A 26,899-nucleotide genomic window follows, 5' to 3' on the forward strand; every position below is an offset into this window, starting at 1 on the left:
TCCAAGAGTCCATATAGAAAATAGTCACCTCTTAAATATCTATTTTTGAAATGGTATTTTGGACCTAATTTATAAAGACATGCAATATCTAACATGGAGTTAATGAATATGAAAAAATAAATAAATTTTAAAAATTAAAAATAATAATTCTATTAAGAAAATATTTGGACTGTTAGTTTCAATTGTTTTTAGATGGACCACCTATTTGCATCCATCTTTAAGATGGATGCTTCATACCTTGAGGACCGTAAATGTAGAAATACAGTCCCCGCCATGTGAAACAATTTTCCATTTTTAAAGTAAGATATTCTTGATTTTGAGTTCCAAAAAAATCTATGTGATGGACTTCCTGTATTGTAGGGACCCAGTTTTTTCTGAATAATTTTATGATGCAAATTCAACTTCATCTTTTTTCATTAAAGAAAAATATCCCATACACATTATGTAAACTACTAGTTGAGATCTCGTATGGCTGAAAATTAGTCTCATATTTTATTTTTTATATTTTATTTAAGTAAGATACTTATCTAAGCACGCTTCAATCTAAACCACTGATTTAGGCGTCCACATCATGTGGACGTATAGCAACCCTTTATTAATAGCTAGAATGAGTAGACAGCTTCTTCATAATTATGGGTCCAAAAATTGGTTGCATACATGAGCAAATTATACATTTTGCTCTCATAAAAGCTAGTGTTGGTAATCAGGTCGGGTCGACCCGTGGACTCTGCAAAAAAACCCTACTTGGAACCGAATATGAATTGAGCCTCTGGTTGCAACGGTTCAGGTCTAGGTCCAAAAGCGTGGACCCAAAATTTAGGCTTGGCCCAACCTGGCCTACTATATTTGATATTCAATAATATACAAAAAATTGAAATTATATATTTCATCTAGTTTTTTATTTTTGATATTTTCATCCATTTTTTATGAAATTAGAGAGTGAATAAAAATGAGGGGGCAGAATAAGAGGTGTTATGAGGGCGGCGGGTCAATACATAAGCCTGGCAAAAACCCTTCATGTCCAAGTCAGCCAACTAAAAAGGACATTGGGGATAATAGGACAGTGACCCTAAGTTTTCTAAACCAAACCCCAACCAGCAGTCCCACATCAATGACAGTTTGAGGAAAATAGGAAAGTGGCCTCATGACAATATTTATTCCTAGAGTGCCATTGGTCAATTAAAATATATAGACAAACTGCCATCCATCGATTTTATTGCACCCTTTTTTTCTTTTTTTTAGAACCGATTTCTGTGAGTCCATGTAGAAATGAGGTGCCTCTTAAAAATTTATTTTTGAGATGGATTTTTTGACTTAATTTTTAAGGACATGTAATCTCTAACATGGAGATCATGAATATGAAAAAATAAATAAATTTTGAAAATTAAAAACAATAATTCTATTAAGAAAATATTTGGACAGTTAGGTTCAATTGTTTTTAGATGGACCACCTATTTGCATCCATCTTTAAGATGGATGCTTTATACCTCTGAACCGTATATGTAGAAATGCGGTCCAGCCGTATAAAACAATTTTTTTTGTTTTTTTTTAAATGACGCTCTTAAATTCACACATTTTGAAATTTAAGGGACAAAAATAATTGTGACTTCCACATATAAAAATGAATGGTCTCTTTATAAATAATCCCTAGATTTAAAAGAAAAAATTAGGTGATCTGATGGGGCCAAATTGGATATCTAGTCCCATAAATCAGACACCAAATTGGGGGTTTTCTTGGTCTCTAAAGCTCTCAAATAAGTGCCTCAAATTAAAGTACCTTCTAAGGCCGAATTTGGACCGGTAATTTGATGTCAAATCTGGGGAGTTATGTGCCAGCATCATGAAAATTCCCCAACATACTGTGGCCATCGGACCACATGCCACAAGTGGAGATAGGAAAAAGACTCAGTTTAGCTCTCAACATCTAGAGAAACTAGGTGCGATTGATAAATAATATAAAGGAGAAACTTCATATACGGCGTCCACCTTATACTATAAAAGTGAGGCATACCTTAAGAAAATACTAAAAAAGATTGTTCTAATGTTGAAAAGGCGTCAAATTGATCATCTCTACCGCAAGATTTATGGACAAAAAGGATTAAAAAAATAGTACACCTTGGATCATATTATATTTGTCAGATCGGTGTTCCAAAATTACCCCCAACAGCTTTTTCTCATCGTTAAGAGCATTTTTTTAGTCGTTGTGAAAGGCACTTTAAAATGGGGCATTATAAGCTAGTTTGGAGAGTGCATGTGAAGGATAGCTTTTGATGAGGTTGAGATTGGGGGTTTTGTACCCTATTTTGGGTGGTTTCATGGTGATTTTCTATTATAGATAGAGCCCTAAAGTCAAGGGAAGTTTTGATGGTTCTTTTGTGGTAGTCAAAAGAAAAATTTATGGTGTTTTACTAATTGCAAGGTAATCATTGTATTTACCCTATTTTGTAATTCTTTTATAATAAAAAAATCATTTTATTCCCAGGTTGTCCATAAATGTAGCCCAAATAGGCTAAATGACGTATATTTGTATGTTGATAGTGTTTAGATTATGATTTGTAATTTGTTGTGGTTTTGAGTTTTTCGTTTTCGCATTTTTTGGTTTCATATTAGTTTTTTTGAAAAATTAGTGTAACAAATATATTCTGAGGTTTTTTGGAGTATTAAAATTGATTTACAAGTGCTAAGTGAGTGAGTTGGATTCAAAGTAGTGGAGATTAGTTGTAGTGAGGGATTCACGCAAACAGGGAGAAAGTCAACTTCCAACCAGTAGTATCAAAGCTCAAAGGAAGTGTGTAATAATTTGAGAAAATAACTAGTTACTAATTTGAAGTAGAGAAGTTTGATGGAAAGAAAATTTTAAATTTTAGAAAATAAAAATTTAAGATATATTGGTGCAACAAGATCAATATAAAGCATTACAAGGAAAATCAAAGAAAGTGAATAATATAAAGGAAGATGATTGTGAAGAATTTGATAGGAAGACACTTGCTAATATTTTCTTGTGTTTATCAAATAAAATAATAGTGGGAGAAATGACGGCAGAGGATTTATGAGCAATGTCAGGAAGCTTGTTCTAAACCATCCCTCACGAGTAGAATTTTCTTTTAAAAAAAAAAAAATTGTATTCCTTGAGGATGAAACAAGATGAAAGTGTCGAAGTGCTTAAATGAAGTCAACAACATAAATTTGTCGACTCAAGAATATTGGGGTGAACATAAATGATAAAGATAAGGGGGTGATATTGATTTAATCATTACCAGAGTCTTATGATAATTTTTTTATTGCCTTGAATTGTAAGAATGAGGAATCCCTGAAAATAGATTCATTTTGTAATGCTTTCTTTGCTGGTGAACTTCGAAAGAAGGTATAGACGGATAGTTTGATGGTTCAAGAAGGGATGTGCTTGTAGGAAGAGGTCCGTCAAATAAAAAGGGTGGTTTACCAAGAGGTTCCTCAAGTGGTATGGCTCATCTCCCATCAAAGTCAAGATCTTATGACAAAAGTGATGTTGATTTTGTGGAAAGCCCAACCACGTAAATTCACTTGGTTAAAGAATTAACATTCAGCTATTAAAGGTGAGGTGTTGTTGGTAGGATGCAATCTTACGTACTAACACAGTTGGATTCGTAATACTGGTGTCTGCCCAAATAGATAAAGGTTTGATGCATATAAGCCATGTGAGAGGGTATGTTAGAATTAATGGAAAACAACTTAATGAGTAACACAATTGGACTAGGTTGGATCTGCATAAGGATGCATGCTGGAGTGGTTTAAACATTTGAAAATGTGAACCATGTGTCAAGATTAAAAAATACTTTCGTTTCGCGTTCTTCTCTAAATATGGGAGGTTATAAATTTATTAGGAAAGCTGGAACACTCAAAGTTTGAAAAGAGGTTATGAAGTGTGTTTGGGAAGAAAATGTGTAAATTGTTAGGAAATACAATTGCGAAAGTAAATTTGGCCGAAGAGAAAGATAAAACTCAAAATAGGGAATGTGATTTGACAACGAAATATCTTAACGGTGAAAGCAAGGTCTTGGCAAGGATGTCGATGAAGAGGTTGCGTCCCCAAAATTTAGAGCCCTAAAGTTACTCTTAGATGGGATTTTACCCTAAGAAGTAAATAGGCAGTATACTCCTGCAGGTGTACAATATCTTTAAGCTTTGTTTTGTTTTGGGATGAGATGAGGATTTTTTTGACAAACCATGGTGGGCTTTTGAGAGGAATGGCAACATCGTAATTTCTCTTCATCTTTGGGTAGTTTTGTCTCCAAGACCTTTGGTATATTCTATAAACCAAACCAAATTCATGCAGATGGGTAGCAGAGTTGTGATGGTGCAAAAGAGAGAGGAGTTTTAGAAATCATGGAAAACTGATGAAGAAATCATAGGGCAGGAAACAGATCTCTCCAATCAACCAAGTGAGTGAACTCAATATTTGCAATGTATACCTCTCTCTATCTTTTATTTATATATATATATATATATATATATATAACCCACGAACATCCATCTTAAAGATGGACATTCTGTAAAGTCCACCAGATATAAATAACATATGGATGGAGTAAAAAAATTCAAAAAATTACATTTTCAATTCTAAAAAACCTTCTTTTATTTTTCATATTCATGACCACCTTGACTTAGATCATGAATTCTAAACAATTTAGATAAAAAAATCCATCTTTGAGATGGGTTTTAGAGAGGGGAACATGTGTAATACGAGACGCCTGACTCATAGGAACCCCATTCAAATTTTGAGTCCTCTATGGATTTTTGTTCTTATCCAGAGCTGAATTTTATTTTTAAAAATAACAGCAAAACGCATTATCTTATATCTCATCCCTAAAATCACTTTCTTATTCTTGATATTATCTTCTTCTTCTTCTTTTATTTCTTTCTTTTTCTTTTTTTTTTGAGTATTTGATGTTATCTTTTTTCTTAACAACGATCTAAAGTTTCTCAACTCAATTTTTTTCCTAGTGATATATGAGAGTGAAACTATGCAGTTTGGCACCTACTAGTTTTAGAAATAAAAAGATATAGCTTGGCAGTAGCTGATAATTGCCTTGCAATAACTGGGTGTAATTTGTTTTCTAATTATGGGAATAGTTTATATAGAACTTTGGCTCTAAACAATCAAAATACAGCCTACCTCAAAACTTTCACTAGAAGTGGTGGTTTTGATGTCCAAATATCATGAAAAGTGATCATCTAGACATCAAGATGTATGGACATGAGAAAAATATGGATTTCAAGTTTTGGAAATAAATATCATAAAAATTGATCAATTGGACATCAAGATGGTTGAACATGAGAAAACTATGGATTTCAAGTTTTGGAAATAGTACATCATGTAATGCATTTTTGGACCGTTAATTTTCAAGGTTGTCATAGATCTGCTCGATCTATACTATTTGTGAATCTTTAAATTTTATAACTAAAGATGAAAATATGATTTAAGGCTATCGCAAAACTTTACAGTATTGAAACCATATTTCTCGACACTATTTGAAGGTGGGCTCTAATTTGATTGTTTAGAGCATCGGCTCTATACAAACCGCACCCTTCTATTATTGCTCTTCTGTAAAGAGGTTGTAGGCACAGACGCAATTTATTGAACTTGAGAAATTTTTATGGGTGTGGTTCGTATAGAGCCAAGGCTTTAACAATCAAAGTGAAGTGCACCTTCAAATAGTATCGAGAAATTTTATATAGTATCGAGAAATTTTATATGGGTATGGTTAGTACTTATTTTTTTACATCTAAATTTTGCAACTGCAATATTATCCAAGTATTATTTACTTTTGAATGAGGGTAAGTCATAGAGATTCCTTTTATTTTTATTTTTTTATTATTTATTTTTGTATTTTTTAGGTATTCTATTAATGTAAGTCATTGTTTTATTTATTTTTTGCATTACCTATATATTTGTGTTCTTTCCGATTTTTTATGTATGTTCATCATTTTTAAGTGTCATTCATGATGCTTGTATAGTATTTTTAAATTTTAATCAAATATTACTGATGTATTTATTAGTAAAATAATAAATATTATATAAATTTGCATATAATTGCCTTTTAGAATTATTGTAATGCCTTATTTTGTGTCTTATATTTATATTTTGTTAGGTGTTCGTCTCGATTTTTTATGTATGTTCATCTTTTTTTTTAAGTGTCATGATGATTGTATAGTATTTTTAAATTTTAATCAAATATACTAATGTAATTTAATAGTAAAATAATAAATATTATATAAATTTGCTTATAATTGCCTTTTTGAATGATTGCAATGCGTTATTTTGTGTCAAATGTTTTATATCTATGACAGGATACTGACATTGATATAGTTTTTATTGAATTTTTTATTGATGACGAAAACAATTGATTTTGTGTGCTTAATTGTGCGTTACGTTAAATTGTTTGATCCTCGGATCTCAAATTCCTTCTTTGGTACTTACTTTTATAAATCTCTTTGAGAAAATAAAAAAAGGTTAATACCTATTTTTGTACATCTAAATTTTGTAATTGTAATATTATTCAAGTATTATTTACCTTTGAATGAAGGTGAAACCTTCATAAGTCATAGTGATTCCTTTTATTTTTATTTTTCCATTATTTCTATTTGTATTTTTTAGGTGTTCATATTAAAGGTAAGTCGTAGTAAGCTTTTTTAATTTACTTTTTGCATTACCTCTATATTTTTTTTAGGTGTTCTTCCCTATTTTTTAGGTATGTTAATATTTTCTTAGTGTCATTCATGATGATTGTATATTATTTTTAACTTTTAATCAAATATTAGTAATGTATTTAATAGTAAAATAATAAATATTATATAAATGACATACAATTTTCTTTTTGAATTACTGTAATGCCTTATTTTGTTTATAGTAATATTTAGCATTCCTAATTATTACAATAAAATAAAATCATAGATTATAAAACTTAAAAATTAAGTTATTTAATTATTTCATATTTAAGCCTTGAATATTTAATAAGAATTTTATTTTTGATGCCAAAGATGTTATGAATTATTAATATCTTAAATACCTCAAAAATAATTGTAGTCATATTTTTATGTTTATGTGACATATTATGGAAACTAAAACTTTTTCTATTTTCTTTATTTTTAATTTTTTATATTTTCCATTTTAAAATTTTTCAAATAATATATTGGTTAGTGAATAATGTATTTACTAATATATGTAAAAATATATTCAATTATATTATGAAATAATCTCATTAGAAATGCAGAACGTGAGATTTTCTATATTTAATATCACGTGCGATTTACGTGCATAACACTAGTCAATCAAACTTGGTGGGAATCACCAAGTTCTATTAGGGACCTTGATCATCTTGTGAGTAGAATCCAGTATAGGAAAAATCGGGTGGTTCAAATCCTAACCGCTCGGTTAGAACTGGCCGGTTCCAGTTTCGGTCAGTTTTGGGGAACCAGCCAAGTGTTTTAAAAAAAAAAATCAAAACAAATTTATATATAAACCCAAAGAATAAGGGATTTTGTTTGTAATGAATTTTTTAATATCTTTCATCATTTTGACAAAGATTGGAAATTGTTTTTGTCGTTAATATTTACTTCACATATTCCCATCTTTTTAGAAAATTTCACAAGTACCCCTAGGCACAAATTAGATTCTTTAAAATCTATTTTTTTTCATTAATTTTAAACTTTATTTGGATGTGTTTTGTTTAATCATGCTTTAAATATAATTTTCATATTTTAGTAATTTTTTATATTTTATTTTTACGTTCCAAGACTTGACCGATTAGGCCGGTTGAACCGACCAATTAGTATTGAATAACTGCTTTCGGCCCTATGCCCGGTTAACCATTCCGGTTGTTATCAAACAAACCATTATCCCACACGGATGACCTAAACTCCTCCCTTTAGAAGTCTTTTATTGCGTACAAGCCTCTCCCTTAGAAGTCTTTTATTGGGTAAATGCCTATCACTGAAAGTCACTTGCCCTACATCCTTATTCGAGATAGGGTCTACCACTTAACTGTAGCTTAATAATATAGGATAGGGAGTGGTTTCTATAAAGTTGCAAGTTGCAACTTTAAACAATCCGATTATGGCGCACCTCCAAATTTTGTCATTAAAAATTCTTAGGATTATCTGAAAATCTTTTTTTTAACCTAAACATAAAATGTTGAAGTTCAAAAATGGTCAAATCAAATAGGTCTATAAATATGTGAAAATATTGAAAATGGACGATCTAGATGATATGTTGCAAGATACACTATTTTTGGAACTCAAAATCTTTTTTATTTTCATATTCATACACCTTGAGGTTGAGATGATTAATTAGAGGGTTTTCAACATAAAACAACAATTACTTTGAGTTAAAAAGATTTGATGTTTTACATAAGAATTCCCTCGGGTAAATCACGATATGAGAGTATTTTTAGGACTCAAATTCTAAGAATGTATTCTTTTCAACCTCGCAACCAACTTCAAAAATTAAAAAGTTTAGCCTGAAAAAATAACATCACAAAATTGATAGTAGATCTCCAAAATTCGGGACAGCTAGATCTGAGTATTAAAAAATTCCAAATCCAATTCATTAGGTGGATCCCGAACTTTTCAATCCAAAAAATCGTCTTAGTTTTTCACGTGAGGAAGTAAGTGGATAGTATATGCAACTACAAGGGCATGATATACACAAGGACTCAAATAAAACATAATGATTGGGCTGGCGGCCAGTACCTTTCCTTTTTTTAAAAAAATAACGGGTTTAAACTACAGTATAACCAAACAATGGGGGAAATAGAGTTTAAATTGGAAAATAAAATATAAGAAAGGGGAAATAAATGAAAATGTAAATAAGAAAAAATATATAATTTAAAAAAAAAATAAGAATGCTTAAATAGTAGTTTTTATATCTTTTCGAATACTGGTGTTATTCTTATTTGTATAAATATCATTTCAGTTTCCCTTAAGAATAAATTGCGAAGAGTTTGATTTAATACTCTTGACGCTCTCCCATCTCGTAATTTAAAAATGACTAAGTGCAACTTTCAGAGAGTTTGATTTTCACTGTTTGGATACCTAAAAATCTATTATGCTGAGGCGGATTTTAAAAAATGCATCGTTTGGGTCCTCAGTGAGTAGGAAATGGAATTTTTTTGGGTAAGTTCGTTGGGCAGAAAGCCCTCTACCCGAATTTTTCATTAATAGGAAAAAGAACAGATTATTTTATAGCACTATAATAGAGCAATTGTACCAAATCATGTAATAATAAAAGAGAAAAAAAATCTTGCACCAAATTATTGCACCTGCAGAAGCCGATACCTTTTTAGCTAGAGCATAAGCTACTTAATTACTAATTACCATAGAAATAATGGATTACCATGGCAATAATAATAGCTCTCTACCTAATTACTTATCGTATCATTTCTTTACCACTTGAATATAGAAAATTATCTTTATAAATGAATGGAGTTTATGCGAGATGTCAACCTTAAACAGGTCAATCTCTGCCACAGATACAGTCTGAGTGTCTACAACTATAGCACATACGGCACGAGTAATTTTGCTATTTCAAAGTTGCCATAAGTGGGCCAAACTAATAACCAGAACTTCCCATTTTTGTGTTTTTCTAAAGCTAAATATTCTTTAGGAAATATGACAGGACCACCTCTTATCTTATGCCTCATTTTCAAAGTCCTTTTCTTCAATAAAAACAATTGCAAAATCACTAGTATACTATATACCAAATATATGCTTGACACATGATTTATAAAACTGTGCAGGTCTTTCAGTACAACTTTCAAGAAGAGATGGAGAGGCCAACGCTGATTTTGTCCATGCATCTCCTGGGATTGCTATGCTTCACATATGTAGTTTGCGGCCATCATGGTAAGTATAGTAGAAGCACCATTTTTCTGAAGTCCATCTCCAAGACGGATGCCTAATGCATGAGGAGATGTACATGATTTGGTGAGTCGGCTGACTCACAAAAACTGTGTCCAGAAATAAAAACACTAGAAAATAATTAAAAAAATTAACAAAATATTCTAAATCAACTTTAATGTTAGGGTGACGTAAAATATCAACTACTACTCCTATGTTGTAGATAGTTAGGTCTAAGAATAAGAGTTTAGAAACATTAGGAAGGGAAACAAAATTGATATGATTTTTCAAAACATTAAAGTCTGTCAATAAAAAATAAAAATAAGTCATTAAATATTTTTGCAGTGTGAAACTTTTAAGTGAAATTGGCCATCTTTATTAACAATGATTGAAGAGATAGCATATGGTACTCTATTTCCTATTTTGGTAAAAGGAACTATCTAAAATTCTTGAGAATTTAATAGTTCATTATAAGAAATTTGATAATTTGCCAAATCATTATCATAAATTTGAAAATTTGTCTGCATTTGTATTCAATACGATATGATTACAGTCTAGCTTCAACTACACAAATGTTTGCTAGCCAGAAACCTGGAATTAGCACATTGGCCATTTCTTCCTCTGCTATCTCAACCTTAAGCTTTGAAAGCTTCTTTATTTCATATCAGTAATCACTATCCATCTTACCTTCAGCCAGTTTAGATCCTCCATTTTATGCTTCACTCAGAGTTCTGTTCTTGCTCTGCATGTGCTCTGAAGATTTAGACCAGAGCATAAAATAAGCCCTGGGGTTCGTAATTGCAGAGGAAGATGCATTTCCTATACAAAGATGGCTAAGAAATGAAATAACTTTCGAGTGCTTTGAATCTTAGGAGCTTACACCTCTATTTTAATGGTCATGGAGCTGAACTTCCCATATTAAGCTCTGCAATTCAGTATGAATCTCAAGTTCTGCTAGGATTAACTTAGGGTTGAATATAGAAGAAACAAAGATTTGCATTGTGTTTTTTAAGAGACGCAATTTGGTCCCTTGGCCCTCTAAAATAATGATGTGAGTCTGCATCTACACAAGCATGTGGGGAACAAGTTTTAAATGAAGGGAGGTCTTATACTGACTTTTGTTGATTTGAGTACTATAAAAAGACAGGTGGAGACTGCCTGTAAAAACACATTTTTGTGTTTGTTTACTATTATGACTTAACAACTATAACAATTAGGGATATGAACTACAGGGGCAGAAATATCCTTGATGTCAGTACCATACTCCTTAAAATACCACAGTACCAAGTAGGTGGACTCTTTTATATCACTCCAACTAACTATTTCAGTCTGTCCTCACTTTACACACCTAAAACCTGCCTTATCTCCTTGAACAACGATTAAATCATAAGTAGAATTTCTACCAATGCATGTTACTCTTCTTTCATAGCCTGTGGTCCGCACTGTACACCTACTACTTCTTATAAGACTTCACCTCATGAAAAGAATGATCCAATTCAAGAAAAACTACTTAGACCACCTGGTTTTGCATAACTAGCAAAATGCACTATAGGAGCTATAACATGGGATAGAATATTTCAAAAAAAAAAAAAAACACTATAACATGGGGTATGTATCATGAAAATAGGTGGAAGATGATCCCCATTCGCATTGTAGAAAGCCTATGATATAGTTATGTGTGAAAAGGAAACATATTACTCAAAAAGTGTACCATCAGTATTAAATTTCAAAGATAAATTATGTAGCGAGGCGGCATCTACCGTATATGAATCATCACAAGTCATACGTATCGATGCATTAGTGCTAATCACCCTGCCTATAAAATCAACACTATCTTGCACTAGAAGACAGAGATTAGGGGGTAAACCTCATTACAAGATGCAGGTGCAATGTAAGAGAAATGTTTTTCGACTTGTTTAGCAAAGAACTCAAAACTTTCTTAGCTATGACTAAACTGCTCTCTTGAGCTATATAGCAACGGTTTAAAGATGCAACATCTTTTAAAGATGTGACGTTTTAACTTGTCATTGACACCTTATTCTAAATGTCACACATTGTTTTTCAACCATGTGAATCATAGATATTCAACATATATGGCTGGATGTGTGGGCCACGTGCATGGTTGTACGCTATTGTGGTAGAATTATTCCACTAGTTTATATTATAGAGAAACAGAAAACTATTTCGTATGGAGATGTTAATAACTAGGCTGAAAGTATTTGACAAGATGATGAATTTGGTTCAGAATCCATATATCTAGATTGTGGGTATCTGGGAGATGAGTATCAGGATCCAAGCACAACCATCCATTATACTTCTGATGCGAAGTACATCGATACCGGTGAACCTATGACCGTCGATAACCCTTCCTCGTCAACTCAGTATCAGTCACTTCGAGCATTTAAACAAGGAAAAAGGAACTGTTACAACGTGACTGATTTGTCACCTAACAGTACATATTTGATCCGAGCATGGTTTATGCATGGAAACTATGATTCCAGCTTCCGGCTTCCAAAATTTGATCTTTACTTAGGGGTGGATCGTTGGTTCACTGTGACCCTCCAAAATTTCCAAGATCAAGTATGGACAGAGACAATGAGCACAATTGTGACAGACTATGTGGCAGTATGTCTCGTTAATACAGATCTTGGAACGCCATTCATATCTGCATTGGACCTTCGCCCATTGGCAAGCTCCATGTACCCTGTTGTCAATGCATCGCGTTCTTTAACCACCTTGGTGAGGAAGGATATAGGGAGCTTATCTCACACAGCCCTCAGGTTAGTAGTGACTTTCTTGAACCTTGCATTTCCCTTCTACTTTTTTGCTCTCTAGTTCTTGTAACCCACAAACACCAAATTTCTCTCTCTCTCTCTCAACACAACACACACAAATGGGCCAGATTTCATATAAAATTCAGTGATAATTTCATTGCAAGTTGATAATTATGTGTTGTTTCTTTGATAAATGATTTAATGTGATGCAGAGTTCTTTTCTGGCAAATCAAAGGAAGTAAATTCTAACATAAAGTGCCGATCTCCATTTTCAATGCCTATTGTATAGGTACATGTTGGACCCATACGACCGAGTATGGGAGCCCTACACCTCCATAGACTGGGTCGCTGTCAACTTTTCTTCATTCCTTGTTGACTCCAACGATGAGTACCAACCACCAGCAGTTGTCATGGAGACAGCAGCACGGCCCTCAGATCCAAATGGCAGCATCAGCATTAGCTGGGACCCGCCGACATGGGACCCTGACTCTCCCTTCTTCTTTTGCTTCTACTTTTTCGAAAGCGCTCCAGGCTTCCGAATTGTGCTCGTGGAACTCAATGGAGAAGAGTGGGATACAGTGAACACAACAATTAACACCTGGCTGTGCACGAAGGAGCCTGAGCGGCGGTTTCAACAATATCAGGTCACTTTCAGAGCACCAAGTGGATCAAGCTTCCCTCCCATTCTCAATGGGTATGAGGTCTACGTGGCCAATGAGCGCTCTCAATTAGCAACTGATGCTGGAGATGGTATGTGGCCATGCCCAGGCCATAATGCACAAGTGAGAGAGAGAGAGAGAGCTCTTTTCTTATTCATTTGTTTTCAATTGTAAGTACTTGATGGTCGAGAGGAGAGTAGAGTTACATTAGAGCTACTGAGTCTAAAATCCCTCAGAAATTTGGTATGAAATTCAAACCAAATTCCATCCATTAAACAAGGTTTAACAGCCAGAATGTCAGTTTACATTTTGGCAATCCACCTCATTTTGAAAGTCATAAAATGTGAAGCATAGCCAATTCTTTACCCCATTCTTTCAATTCTACTGCCTTTCAGTTGCAGCACTTATGGATATCAAAGATAAACTCAGACTGACGAACAGGAGTTGGGCTGGAGACCCATGCCTTCCAGAAGACTACCCATGGGATGCCTTGACCTGCAATGAAGCACCAAACCGTCGAATTATTACACTGTATGTAGCCAAATAGCCATGTTTATCACCATATGCTGTCCTTGATTTCCACATTGGCACTTGCCAAAAAGACAATGAAAAGAAACTCATATTTGCAAAAGGAAAATAAAAGCATGAAACAAAAGGGTTTTGTTTGTAGGGATCTCTCGGGCAGCGGATTGAATGGAGAAATACCGGCTTCTATAGCTAACCTCAATGAGCTCACGTCACTGTAAGTACTTCATATAGTTACATAGATGCACCTCAACATGCACACAAGTACTATTCTCTCACTTCTTTCCTTTTCGACGGAAGCCAATCTAAGCACCTTCACAATAGATCAGCTCACATTGTGTTTGGGTAGTTTAAACTCAAAACCATCAAGGTTGAGAGGACAACCAACTTCCATGGAGAAATGGGCCTGAATCCAACATAAAGCCACAAGATCATAATAGAAAGAACAGACAAGCTTTAAGGCCTAGAGAAAGCAAGCATCCTCACTCCTCTATCTAAAGCACTAAAATTTCACTCCAGTCAATTGCGCAGAACTGAACTCAAACATGGGGAAGTTATATATTCGAGCTGGCAAATAAAAATTTCAACATTTTCCCTTTCAGTTCAATCAATATGGATCTTAAGCTTGATGACTCTGTTTTCTAACAGTAAAAGTAAAAACCAAACAGTATTGCTTCAATGTTGGACTGATAACATAGATCTGAAACTTGCCCAAGATGTGATTCACTCTTGGCTCCACCAAAGCCTTCTTTCACATGTATGTGAGTTTATTTCTGTCTTCACATGAGCATCAATGAATTGGAGGTCACCTTTTCCCTAACAAATGCATTTTCCAAGTCAATGTGTTTCATCTGTTGATGGATAACTGAGTTAAATGCTTGTATGGCTACATGGCTATCACAAACTATCCTGAATAAATAATTCACATTGTTGGCTAGATTCCCCAACAGTAGTTTCAACCATACCATTCATATGCTGTATATACATACTTTGTTATGACTTAATCTATAGCATGTGTGTAGCCTTGCCAAGGTCACCTCAACATATCTCAACATGGTCAACATGCAGCATAGTGCTCTTACCTGTGATCCCCTGTTCCAGTGTCCCTTCCCTCATTGAAATAACATTATCCCATATTCTCTTTGAACCTATCCTTAGCTAACCCTACACCTTCGGTCTGCAAATTTATGTCCATATAATTAGATGGAAGTAATTGCAATCCTGGCTATTGCGCTTCCATGAGACCTTTTATGGATTCTCTCTAAGTTAATTCTTGAAGTGATCGTCATACCCAAGGACAAGCAGTGGCCCATACAAGGAGAAAATTTCTTTTCATAATCTTTCCGCCACTTAGTCCCATGACTATATCCAAGTAAAGGAGAGCTCCTTCGCCTAATTACATCACATGATCCCTACTACCAAGCAATTATGTAAGTTAATTTATTGGTCTGAGACTACATCATAGAACTTGAGGACCATTCTCAAGTTGTTGTTAAGGGTAGAACTGTGTGACAAACGATCAATATATTATCTGCCTGATGGAGTTGAGAGGCAGTAATGCCAATCGTAGCTACCAAAGAGCCCTGAAGTTTACCCAAATTGGCTACACTGACGATCAAACAAGAAAGGCAAAAGTGGATTTCCTTACTAAAGAAGCGAGCTGGGATTCATAGACCTTATAAGATTTCATGGATGCATAACTCTATCATCCATCTCCTTTACCATCCAAGATCTTTTGCACTACCCCCAATATTAATAGGCCAAGTCTATGCCCCTTCCACCTTAGGTAATGGGATGATGAAGCGTTTGTTCATCACCTTCTTGATTTGAGAGTTCTTGTAAAATTCATAGAAGACCTCCAAGAGATCCCCTTCACTAGTCATAGAATTCAGAAAAGAAAGCCAACTCAGGGAATCCTATCTTTGTGCCCATCATAAAAACTCAGTTGTACGATCCTCCTCCGGCCTTGCCCTTTTCTTCTCTACATGCAAAATTGTATCAGAATAAAGATACTAAGAAATTACGACTTAACAGGGGGAAACCTCTAAGGTTTATAGCTGAAAAATGAATAATGTCGTTAAAAATAACACATAGCACCAAAATCAATAAAATGTTTTTATCAATCCATGTGTAACCAATACAGTTTATATATTACGAATATGTTAGGAATATCTTCCCTATTAGACAAATTACATGAAGCCAGACAGGAGATAAAGTAGCTAAGATGGAGGCAAGTTCAAATACCATTTTGTGCTTGAAAAAGCTGGACCAGCCTCAGGGACTGTAGTAAAATAAAAAGGAGAGGGAGAATGTAGCATAACACGATATCAAAGTCTAGGACCACACAAAATATTGGAACGAGGGTGTGTGGGATTAGAATTGCTAGAAGTAACCTGGGTAAGCCAGGAAAAGGAAATGGCGAGAGCCAGTAATTGAAGGGCCATACAGAGTGAAGAGGAGCAAAACACGAACAACAACACCTCCAATTCTAAAGCAGTTACTGAGTTACATGACCATCAGGAGGCATGAATCACAGGGCTGGTGTTGGACTGAAAGTTGTTCCTCCTTTGCTAATGGTTGTTCACTTAAGTTCATTACCAGTGTAGAGTATTTATGCAACAGCTACTTCAACATTGATTTTTCTATCTGTGTTACAAACAGTACTCAGCTAGACTAGGAGAATAACTCAGTTTTAATTTACCATGAATGCCATGTAATATTGTTTTAGGTTATTTCTCATCAACAAATTTTAGACATCTTTCCCAGGGAAAAACATTTTACCTTACCGAAAGGGTATGTAATCTTATTGAGCGCAAAAATATCTATCCACAGAACCTGTATGATGCTTCATAGAGAACTTCTATAAAAGTTCACTTAACTTTTTTATTCCTACAAAAACTATTTTGACCTTAATAAGCCTACCCATGTTATCGGAGTGTTTGGCCAAATGGTTGTTCTTTTGATGGAATATGATATCACTTATTTTCCCCAACGTGCTGTCAAAGGACAGGCTCTAGCAGATTTCGTGGTTGCACGTTCGATTCTGTAAGTGTTTCCATTAGGTGAAGAATTACTAAGTGCAGTAGAAGAGTGTCCCAATTGGGAAACATATTTCGACAGTGCCTCTCAGGCCAAGGGAACCAGTATCGGTAACCTTTTTGTTAATCCCGAGGAAGGACTCCTCCCTTACTCCTTTTCTTTGAAGAGGAAATGCTTAGGAAATCAAGCCAAGTATGAAGCTCTTATCACTGGGTTATGAATGGCTCGTGCACTCAGGATTGACATGCTTTTGATATTTGGGGACTTACAATTAGTAAGCTGCCAAATTGATGGAAGTTACCAAGTGAAGAAAAAGGAGTTGCTCCTTTATCACCAACAAGCTATGAGTCTGATACATAATTTGAAGACTCTACCCCTCACCCTTTACCATGAAGCCCGAATAGGCAAGCCGATGCATTGGGCAAACTGGGAGCATCAATAACTCTCACTTCTTCCAAAATGCTGCAAGTTTGGGTCCAAGAAAAGAAGATGCTCGTTCCATCAGTGGAAGCATATCAATTGCCGGAGCTCACAATACCAAATACCCCATCAATGATCAATCCTAAGATGCATCGGCCACCATTGTACGACATGTCTCGTGCTATTAGGCAGATTCACCTGACTGAAGACAACCTTATATAGACTTTATACAATATAGGATCCTCCCACATGAGAAAAATGAAAGAGACTCCATTTGGAGCAAAGCAACAAGATTCACCCTTTTGGACAGGGTTCTCTATCAAAGAAACTTTAAAGTTTGAACTAAGAAAATAATCTCGACACTATATTACCATCTTAATTCACATATTTAAAAAACTCCAACTATATGCCTACACTAATCCTCAGCAGTCCAAAGCCATGCCATGCATTAATTTTTCAAATAAAGGCATGTATTGTTGTAATATAAAACGCAATGGACTCTTTTGATATTTTTGTGAATAGGGAGCATTATGGCATTCCACAAAAAGAAGTTTATTTAACTCATTTTCAAAGAAATTCTGGAAATATTCATGGTATTTGAAACTACAATATTTTACATAATAAAAAAGGAAACTATACTCTCAAAAATTTTATTATTATTATTGATACAGGAACCTATCAAACAATCAACTGACAGGTCCCATACCAGAAAGTTTTGCTCATCTGACCAAACTAAAGTCATTGTAAGTATAAATCCAATCTTTCAAGAGTGCAATAAAGGGGAAATGAAAAGAAATATGATTTTCATGGACATGCATATGGTTTGTTTATAGGGATTTGTCAAGAAACAATCTAACTGGGCTGGTTCCAAGCACATTAATAGATAAAAACGACAGTGGTGTACTTCTACTAAGGTTAGCATTGATATACTGACATTTTTATTTTACTCTTTGAGAGAATCACTTATAACTGACTTCTTGTTCGTTTGTTAACTTAACGTGCGCAGCATTTTCCAAAATCCCAGCCTTCTGAGACCCAACTCCTCTGAACCAACTCCAAAGAAGAGCAAGAAGAACATGTTTATTGTAGTGATATCTGTTAGTGCAACAATAGTCTTGCTCTTTGCCTTTGCATTTGTTCTGATAATGAAGACAAGGAAAATAAATGGTAAGCTTCAGTTTACTCACCAACATCTAGTATATCTAATATACTTACGCATCTAGTATGTACTCTTTCTTTCAATTATGCCACTCCTAAGTCCCAAATAACCCAAGAACACCAAAACACTTTTTACACAAAGCAATTTTTACACAAAATAACCTATGCTCAATTTTTACACAAAACAATAACTCGTATTCCCAAAGCATGCTTCAAATTGGTCAAGACACATACATATGAGCTCTTAAGATTAACGGTTTCTTCTTTTTTGTTATTTACTAGTACCTCAAAAGTATGAGAAAAATGGAGAAGTTGTCTACTTGGAAAATATGTCTTGTGTTTCAAACTATTTTCATGTGTACACTAAAAGTTTTTGTACCATTGTATGTTTATGAGCATTCTGTGTTGGGGAAGAAGCATTGGTTTTACAAACAAGTTATAATCCAAAAGACACCCCTGTGATAGAGAAGGAAGGGTTGTTATTATGCGGTTGGGACTACATTGGTGTTTTGATTCAACAATTACACTAGAGAGCAAATAGATTTATCTACTTGCAATAACCAACTACCATCTAGGTAGAAAAATAAACCCTGGGAAGCTCGTTTGTTTGCTCAATACTAAAAGCCCCTAGGCATTCTAGCAAACAGGCAACTCCACCTTAACTGAAACCAACCCATCAATTATGCTTTCTCAAGTGTTGACTGTACCCTTATCTCTTGAAAACAAGCCATGGTTGTCCATGAGACGAGCCAACCCGAAAAAGTCCCACCCTAAATTCCTATCTCTTTGGTTGGTATACCTGCCCTTGCTCTTGAGCAAGGTTCCTGAGACAACGATCTCAAGTCCCAGGTTCTCTAGAAACCTGAGATACGTGCTGCCAGATCATCTAGATCCGGAGGGTGAGATAAAGGCACCTAACAGAGGTGGCACTGATATCACTGCTTGAACATAAGCGGTGGCACTGCTTATGTACAAATATAATTATTTTCGCCTTTTGATAAACAACATTTAAATTTTCTTTCAGAGGTGCATATTTCATTCTATTTGTTATAGTAATGTATAACATATCTTATACTCATCTTTACATCGTTCAAAATTAAAATCAGAGCAGCATCCTCATCGATCGTGTATGGTTTGGGATTCAACAAGAACACATCTTTGAGGAAGTAAACAAGAAGTAATTCAAATTGATATGTCTCTGGAATACCCAGTTGTCTCCTCCAAAAGAATCAAGTAACCTTTGAAGAAAATGTTTCCTTTTGTGGTTCAACAATTTTCTCCACACTGACTTGACAGTTTCTCAAAAATAAAAAGAACGACAAAACAGGCATCATATATCATAGTTGGGTCTTTTCCCGATAGTAAGAACTTAAGCAGTAAGCCTAGGGCCAGAAACCAGGGCTAAAATTTCAAAGAAACAATCCCCATCTATGGGGCAACAAACCCACCACAATTGCTTATGAAGTCAAATCAATGAAATTTGGTATAACACAAGACAGAATTCAATTGATTATCTTAGAAGAAATCAGCCAGTAAAAGCCTAAAGACTTTTCTATATATTGTAAAATACACAGCAAAGTTTGGTAGTTTTTTCTAGATGGAGGATGACTCTTATGGCTAGTTTCATGACCTGCAGCTAGCAGGCCTCCAAATAAATGGTTTTTTTTTTTTTTTTTTTGAATGTTTCAAATAAATGGTTTTTTTTTTCACTAAGCTTCCCATAAATGTTCTTTAATATTTCTTACCATAACTTAGTTCCTCCTACAGCCAACCCCAAATAGTTACAAAACTGCTCTGACGATGATGATGAACTTAGTTCCTCCTATAGGCTCCAAAAATTGAACAGTACGTTGCATCCCTAACAAAAATTCAATGGTACGTAATTAAAAGTGAACTCCCATTTTAATTAGTAAATTGTGAACAAGTTCAAGCTCTTTAATTGTCTCCTAGAAGTCTTTAATTGTTTTTCAACATTCCAATTTCTTCAGAAACCCCTTCTGAGTTCTAAGTTCCAGGTTAATATGTCTCATGCAAATTTCTTGAACTATTGTTGGGGTCCTTTTTCCAAATAGGAAGCATCTATGCAGCCCAAGCTACCTCAAAAACCAGGCCTGAAACTTCAATGACACAACCCCGAAACCATACCACTACTAAGCCAACTGTGTATTAGGTAGAGGATAGTCCAAGATTAAGTGTACTTGATTATATTTTAAAAAGAGAAACAGATGTGAAGTCTTAAAGTAAGCAATGGGAATTCATTTTTCCAGAAACCATTATAGAAACCTACTCAGACCTCTTTTCTAGATGAACCAGAAATCGACATTTCACTTTTGGAACTTTTGGGCCTGTGTGGCCCCAGGTTTTGTTTCCTGTACAACCTACATCTTCCCATTTAGATAATAATTCCATTCTCCGTTTCATATTTTGTGTAAGGTGAAAATATTTTTAATTTTGAAATTCTCGGGTATAGAATTTTTCTAAAAATTAGTTGTTATTTAATCTCCCGAAAAGGCAATTTTGTGATCATTTCTAAATATAGTAAAATTGTAAAAACATGCATCAGGGAAACTGGTTATGACTGCATCTTCGAAAGCACTTTAAATGAGGCATGCCCGAAAGTTTAATGTGGAAATTTTTCCAAAGATGGTAGTGTAAATGTCTGATCAGATCCATATATAGTTTATGGCATACGTATTTTTTTCTTACACCATTGAATCAGGAGAAGAGAAGTTGTGTAACAAACAAACGGATGACACACCAAAACCAGATGCTACCAGAGCATTTACACATGCAGAAATTGTAAAAATCACCAATGACTTTGAAAAGGTCATTGGCAAAGGAGGCTATGGGCCTGTTTTCTATGGATGCCTAGAAAATGGCCATGAAGTTGCTGTGAAGTTACTGTCCCAGGAATCACAGCAAGGATATAGGGAATTCCTTGCAGCGGTTCGTATAGACAAAACAAACTAAATGCCATTTGATATACTTGTGTATAAATTTACTGAGGATATATGCATTGGGACTTGGTCAAGCAGGTTGAACTGTTGATGAGAATTCATCACAAGTACTTAGTCTCATTGATAGGATTCTGTGACGAAGGCCCAGAAAAGATTCTGGTCTATGAGTACATGTCAAAAGGGAATTTGAAAGAGATTTTGTCAGGTACAATTCCCAAGCCATCAGAATATTTTTCATTTTCATCTACAATGTTAGTTTTAATTTGTGACATTTCCACCAATGATTAAGCAGTGTTCTAAAACTCAGGCGAGTCTACTTAGACTCAGCCGCTTGAGTTACTCAGACAGGGCAAGGTGCCATGTCCGAATAGGAGCAGTCACACACATTCAATTCGTACATGTTGATACTATAACTTGTACAAACTCATCCAACACTCTAACAGACGAGCAACACTGTACAGATGACTCGGACTTGTGGTCCTCCCGAGTCCCAAGTCAGAGCCCTGTTTTGAACATTGATTATAAGTCCCTCTTCCAAGTGACATTCTAGTCATTTTTATTACGCCTACCTATTGTACATTTAGAAACAGATAGATGCAAGCAACCGAACCGCTTGATGTCCTTACATAAATGGAACAGTTTGTTAGTTGTTATGCCTCTAGTACTCCATACAATAACAACCTAAATAAGTAAACTGGAAATAAAAACCAGTGCAAGACAATTATCTTTAGCAAAATCTGCTTATGATGCTTTAAAAGCAACCATATAATGAGTATGGCTCTCTGTGGATAGTCCTATTCTGAGATCATTCTCATATTGAACTTAATTGATAAATAGTGACATTTGATTTCTTGTAACTAGATCTCTCTGGAGTAGCATGGAACTCTGGATTTGAGGATCGGTATAAGAGACTTTTAATTTCAGAAGAATATAGCTAACTACTGAGAAACCACTATTTTTTGTCACCCCGATAAATTTCTCTCCAAGGAAATATAATGTGACATTTTGGAATTTGGGTTTCAAGCTCAATGTCCCAATCTGCATTTGTAAAGCAAGTATGAGATGGTACAGTTGACATGGGAAATCAGAATCCTCTTTTGAGAGTGATGCGTGATTGCTTAAGAAGAGAAATCACAAGATCATGAGTAAATAAAAGTCATCAGATCATGAGTAAATCAGTATCTATGAGGTAGGGAATGTAACTCATAGAAAATGTCCACCCCCCAGTTTCCACTTAGGAACTCCAGCGTGATACTAGTAATGGATGTTATTTCAGCAGGACAAGAGACAGGGTTGAGATCCCGTGACCCATGCTTATTAAGTAAATCTAGCACACTCTGGAAATAAATACAATTACCAAGGAGTCCAATATACATGAAGAAAACAAAAGGACAAATGGATTCCTGGAAGTACATACAATACCAAAGAGACCACTTGATGCAAATGAAACAAGAATGGAGAAATGGATAATCTTGAAGTGCACAATGAATTTTTTTCTTAACAAATCAAGGACACTCTGTCACGAGAAAATACTTGAGAAGCAGATCCATATTTAAGATATCTATAGGAGGCCAGCAGGATCATGTCATTGATATCTAAGAGCACCACCTTAACTTGAAATATCCTTATAATAATATGAATGCACATGTCTCCACGTAGCCTTACAACATCGTCAAGGTTGGACCATTCTACATAATTAATCTCACCTTGTCAAGAGTGATTTGAAGAGAGAATGCTAGATAAATGAATCATAGAGAACAATGTTTCAAAAAGCGCTAGGCAGGTCCTAGGCGGCCGCCCTGGGGGGTCCAGGCCTTCCAGCTTTTAGGCGGGCGTCCAGGTCGAATCGAATCCAAAAAAGATGCCCATTTGAATGAAAAAAAGATATATAATATAAAAAATAAAAATTAGGTATTTAGGTCACTTTGAGTTTGATTGGTCAATCTTCAAACTTCCACCTCAAAGATACTTCTAATTAAAACCATCATTCCAACCCTTTATACTTAAAAAAAAAGAACAGTACAAAAAAAAAATTCTGCTCTTGGGCGGCACGCTGGCCTAGTCGGGTTCCGTACGCCCTAGGCAGGGCGTAGGCCCCGGCCACTCTGGGCTTGGCGCTAGGCGCCCACCTAGGCGAATTCTGTACCGCCTAAGCGGACGCCCAAAGACTGCCTCCCAAATTGGCTGCCTAGGCCTGGGCGCATCGCCCAAGCCTTCTGGACCGCCTAGGCGCTAGGCGGTCCGCTTTTTGAATCACTGAATTAGAGAATAATATAGTAAATATATTACAAATGGCAGAGCATGCCATGGCATAGACATGCAAGATAAGGATTTAAATACAGAATAAAATGCATACAATACATAGAAATAACAAATTAAAAGATTACTCTATATAAACAGGAAGTAATTCAAAATAAGATATATGAAATATGGAAAAAACAAAGAAATAAGGACAAAACATATTTGAATTAAGAATTATCTGATTTTTCCAATAGTTCTGTCAAGAGGTTCCCAAACTCCATCTACTTTCATAATGGTCATGACCAGTGTTCGCAAAATCGAACCCGAACGGTTTACTGAACATGGGGCTAGAAGCAGTTTAACCGACCTAATCGGTAAACCGGCCGATTCAACCTTTCTAACCAGGCAAGTTACGAGTGGCCAAAAAATTGTTGAAAAAAATAAAAAAGATGTAAAAAAAAATCTACTAAAATATAAATAGCATATAAAGAATGATTAAAACAACGAAGTAGAAAATTAATGAAAAAATGGATTTTAAAAGGGCGTATTAATGACCAAAACAATTTTCAATATTTAACATAATGTAAAAATATTAAAAAATGTATTACAAATCAAATTCCTTATTTTGGATATATAAACACTTTTTTGAATTTTTATTTTTAAAATAGCGGCTGATCTAACCAAGCGGTTACCGGTTTGATCGGGTGCTTTTTCAAACAATGGTCATGAGACATATATTAAAAAAACTAAATTGTTCAAGCCATGAATATGAGAACTTCACACAGAGGTAAAAATCTAAATAGGAATCTAGAAGCAGTTAGGGGGCAACATTTAAGGTAACATTTTTTGGAACTTTGGTGAATTCTCTAGAAGACCAAGAATCATTCAAGCTACACTTGAAAAGTTATTGATAATATGGGGGCCGCTTTTGTCCCTTTTAGATAAGATTGGGAAGGACCGAAAGCAGAAGGGAAAGTAATTAGCATCACTAAAATAGGATGTAGATTAATCAAGGATATGGATAACTTAGTTCTTCCTGAAAACTACCAATAACCACCAGCTGAAAAGAACTGTAGTATTTGGTGTCCAAATAAATAGAATTATTAAAAGAATTTCATGTACACTAGTGGTAAGAATATCCTAGAACATATATTAGATATCATCAAGCAACTCACAATTGGAACATAAACTTGTGAAAATTGCCTTGCATTGATCACATGGTTGGAAAGATTAACTCACAGACACAAACATAGTACTACTATACTGTTACAGTATTCAACAAATATATTATTGTAACTTAGGAAGCTACATAAAAAATTTGACACAAAAACAACCTCGAAGAAGTGAAATTCTATCAGATCTGTGCGTATACTTTTCATAAGTAGCCTCATTGTGCTTGAGCATTACATGATTCATATAGCGTTGGAATGAAAGGACCTTGAAGTGTTTGCCATGTCATGCAGATAAAAACAGAAATTCAGTATCCTTAAATTGGGAGCAGCGTCTTCGAGTAGCTCTAAGTGTTGCACAAGGTAATGCATATCAAATATTACCTTTTTCTGATCTTGATTTCAATTTCTCAACAAGTATTTTGTGTTGTAGGATTGGAGTATCTTCATTGTGGATGCGAACCACCAATCATTCATAGAGATATCAAGACCGTCAACATCCTCTTAAATGAAAAACTGGAAGCCAAAGTAGCAGATTTTGGGCTGTCAAGATTAGGGCCAACTGAGGATGACACTCACATATGGACTATTGCCGTGGGCACCCCTGGATATGTGGATCCTGAGTATGTTACTGATCACCGAATAGCAGAAAACCACAAAAACATTGTACACAACCATCATTCACAGAAGTCTTTCTATGTTTTCGATTTCTTGCTCTTTTCTTTCCTACTTTTCTTTACTTCCACCCAGAAATGTAAGTGCCAGACCTTTATTTCCTTTCCAGCTTACTGTTAGCCATTTGAAGCATGCATTTTTCACCCATTTTTGTCCAACCAAAGTATTTATCTAATTTAGGGAAGATATATGGCCATGAATTCTCTGTGGAAGTTCTTTTAAATAAATGTCATGCTTCTTTGATTCTCTTCATATAGTCAACAGAACTAAAAGGAAAGATGAAATTTTCTAGTGTATGTGTTGGGCCTCTACACACAATCGTACAGGGAAGTAAGCAACTAGCTGAAGGAACCTATCTTTTTTATGCTGTTCATTTAAACCAGAAGCCACAAGACTTGTTTTTCCACAAATAACTTATACTTTTATGTGTGCGTATGGCGAGAAGGTTGAGATGGACCACAGATAGTTTGATTGTCCTTTGCTTCCCTTCCAATATCTTGCCAATGCAGGTATAGATAGTTTCTAAGAAGACTGATCTACATAGTAAACTAATCTCTTTTCTTCTCTTAATACAATGTTGACAGTTTCAAAAATAATAATAATCTCTTTTATTGAGAATATATTGTTTTCATGACAAAGTATTTCCATGGGTCATTATTTAAGTATGTATTAACCCCATTAACTGCAGGTACAACATCACGAACAAGCTCACTGACAAAAGCGACGTCTATAGCTTTGGGATAGTTCTTTTGGAGCTTATATCAGGCCAGCCTGCAATAATTTTGGAGGAAGAGAGACTACATATAGTACACTGGGTAACTCCCAAGATTAAAACAGGTGACATTGTTAGTGTGGTTGATCCGAGGTTGCAGGGGGAATATGACATTAATTGAATGTGGAAAGCCGTTAAGATAGCATTGGCATGTACACCAGAGACAGCCGTTAGGCGGCCAACGATAAGTGATGTTATCGGTGAACTGAGAGGATGTGTAGAGCTTGAGTCATCGTGTCGCAGGAGAACTTCAAGAACAGAATACCACACATCAAGCCCCATAACTGCTTCAATAAATATGGAGAAGGAACCAGGATTTGATCTATCACCAAGGTAGTCAGCTTCAACAGTTTTCGCATGCAATGTCGGAAGCCATTATAGGTCAGTCAACATCTGCCAAGGTTCTCAAAGCAATTAGATACGTTGAGCAAGCCTTTTATTTCATTCTTAAATTTTATGTACTTCTGCTCACTCAACATTGAATGTGGCCCGTGATTCTCTTATGCCTTCAGTCTACTCTTCTTTGGTTTTATGAGGTAGACTAGCCTGTAATTCTCTATTATTGGGTGTAATTCTCGATTATTGGGTGTAATTCTGCAACTTGATGCTATTTATTTTCCTGTTTTCTTTTAAA

At 34.9% G+C, this 26,899-nt stretch overlaps 1 protein-coding gene across 8 annotated transcripts; it reads left to right on the forward strand.

Annotated features, from left to right (window-relative positions):
- The first annotated feature begins 4,317 nt into the window (after positions 1-4,317).
- LOC18443516 (LRR receptor-like serine/threonine-protein kinase IOS1) lies at positions 4,318-26,899 on the forward strand. 8 transcript variants are annotated; one of them, XR_016055780.1, is made up of 14 exons: positions 4,318-4,421; positions 9,777-9,882; positions 12,122-12,656; positions 12,940-13,400; positions 13,705-13,840; positions 13,980-14,051; positions 17,991-18,036; positions 18,127-18,207; positions 18,300-18,460; positions 21,171-21,397; positions 21,487-21,613; positions 25,113-25,181; positions 25,252-25,441; positions 26,182-26,899. XR_016055780.1 is itself a non-coding variant. In XM_088867224.1 (14 exons), the coding sequence occupies exons 2-14, from the start codon at positions 9,804-9,806 to the stop codon at positions 26,206-26,208; spliced, it is 2,280 nt and encodes a 759-aa protein (XP_088723350.1). In that variant the 5' UTR covers positions 4,318-4,421; positions 9,777-9,803; the 3' UTR covers positions 26,209-26,899. The 8 variants fall into 8 exon arrangements, 4 of the variants coding, with proteins under 4 accessions (XP_088723350.1, XP_088723349.1, XP_088723352.1 ...); XM_088867224.1 differs by having other exon boundaries at positions 17,965-18,036; positions 25,252-25,484; XM_088867223.1 differs by having other exon boundaries at positions 17,965-18,036.

The sequence above is a fragment of the Amborella trichopoda genome, chromosome 5 (genome assembly GCF_054954075.1).
Source record: "Amborella trichopoda isolate Santa Cruz 75 chromosome 5, AtrichopodaSantaCruz75HAP2 v2.0, whole genome shotgun sequence".
Lineage (NCBI taxonomy): Eukaryota > Viridiplantae > Streptophyta > Magnoliopsida > Amborellales > Amborellaceae > Amborella > Amborella trichopoda.

What these genes read in the sequence shown, in the direction of transcription:
- LOC18443516 (XM_088867223.1), top strand. Translation starts at nt 9,804, where the DNA reads ATGGAGAGGCCAACGCTGATTTTGTCCATGCATCTCCTGGGATTGCTA. An exon ending in CTCAATGAGCTCACGTCACT is followed by an intron (nt 14,052 to 17,964) that starts GTAAGTACTTCA and finishes TTATTGATACAG; the next exon opens with GAACCTATCAAACAATCAAC. An exon ending in TTTGAAAGAGATTTTGTCAG is followed by an intron (nt 21,614 to 25,112) that starts GTACAATTCCCA and finishes CATGTCATGCAG; the next exon opens with ATAAAAACAGAAATTCAGTA.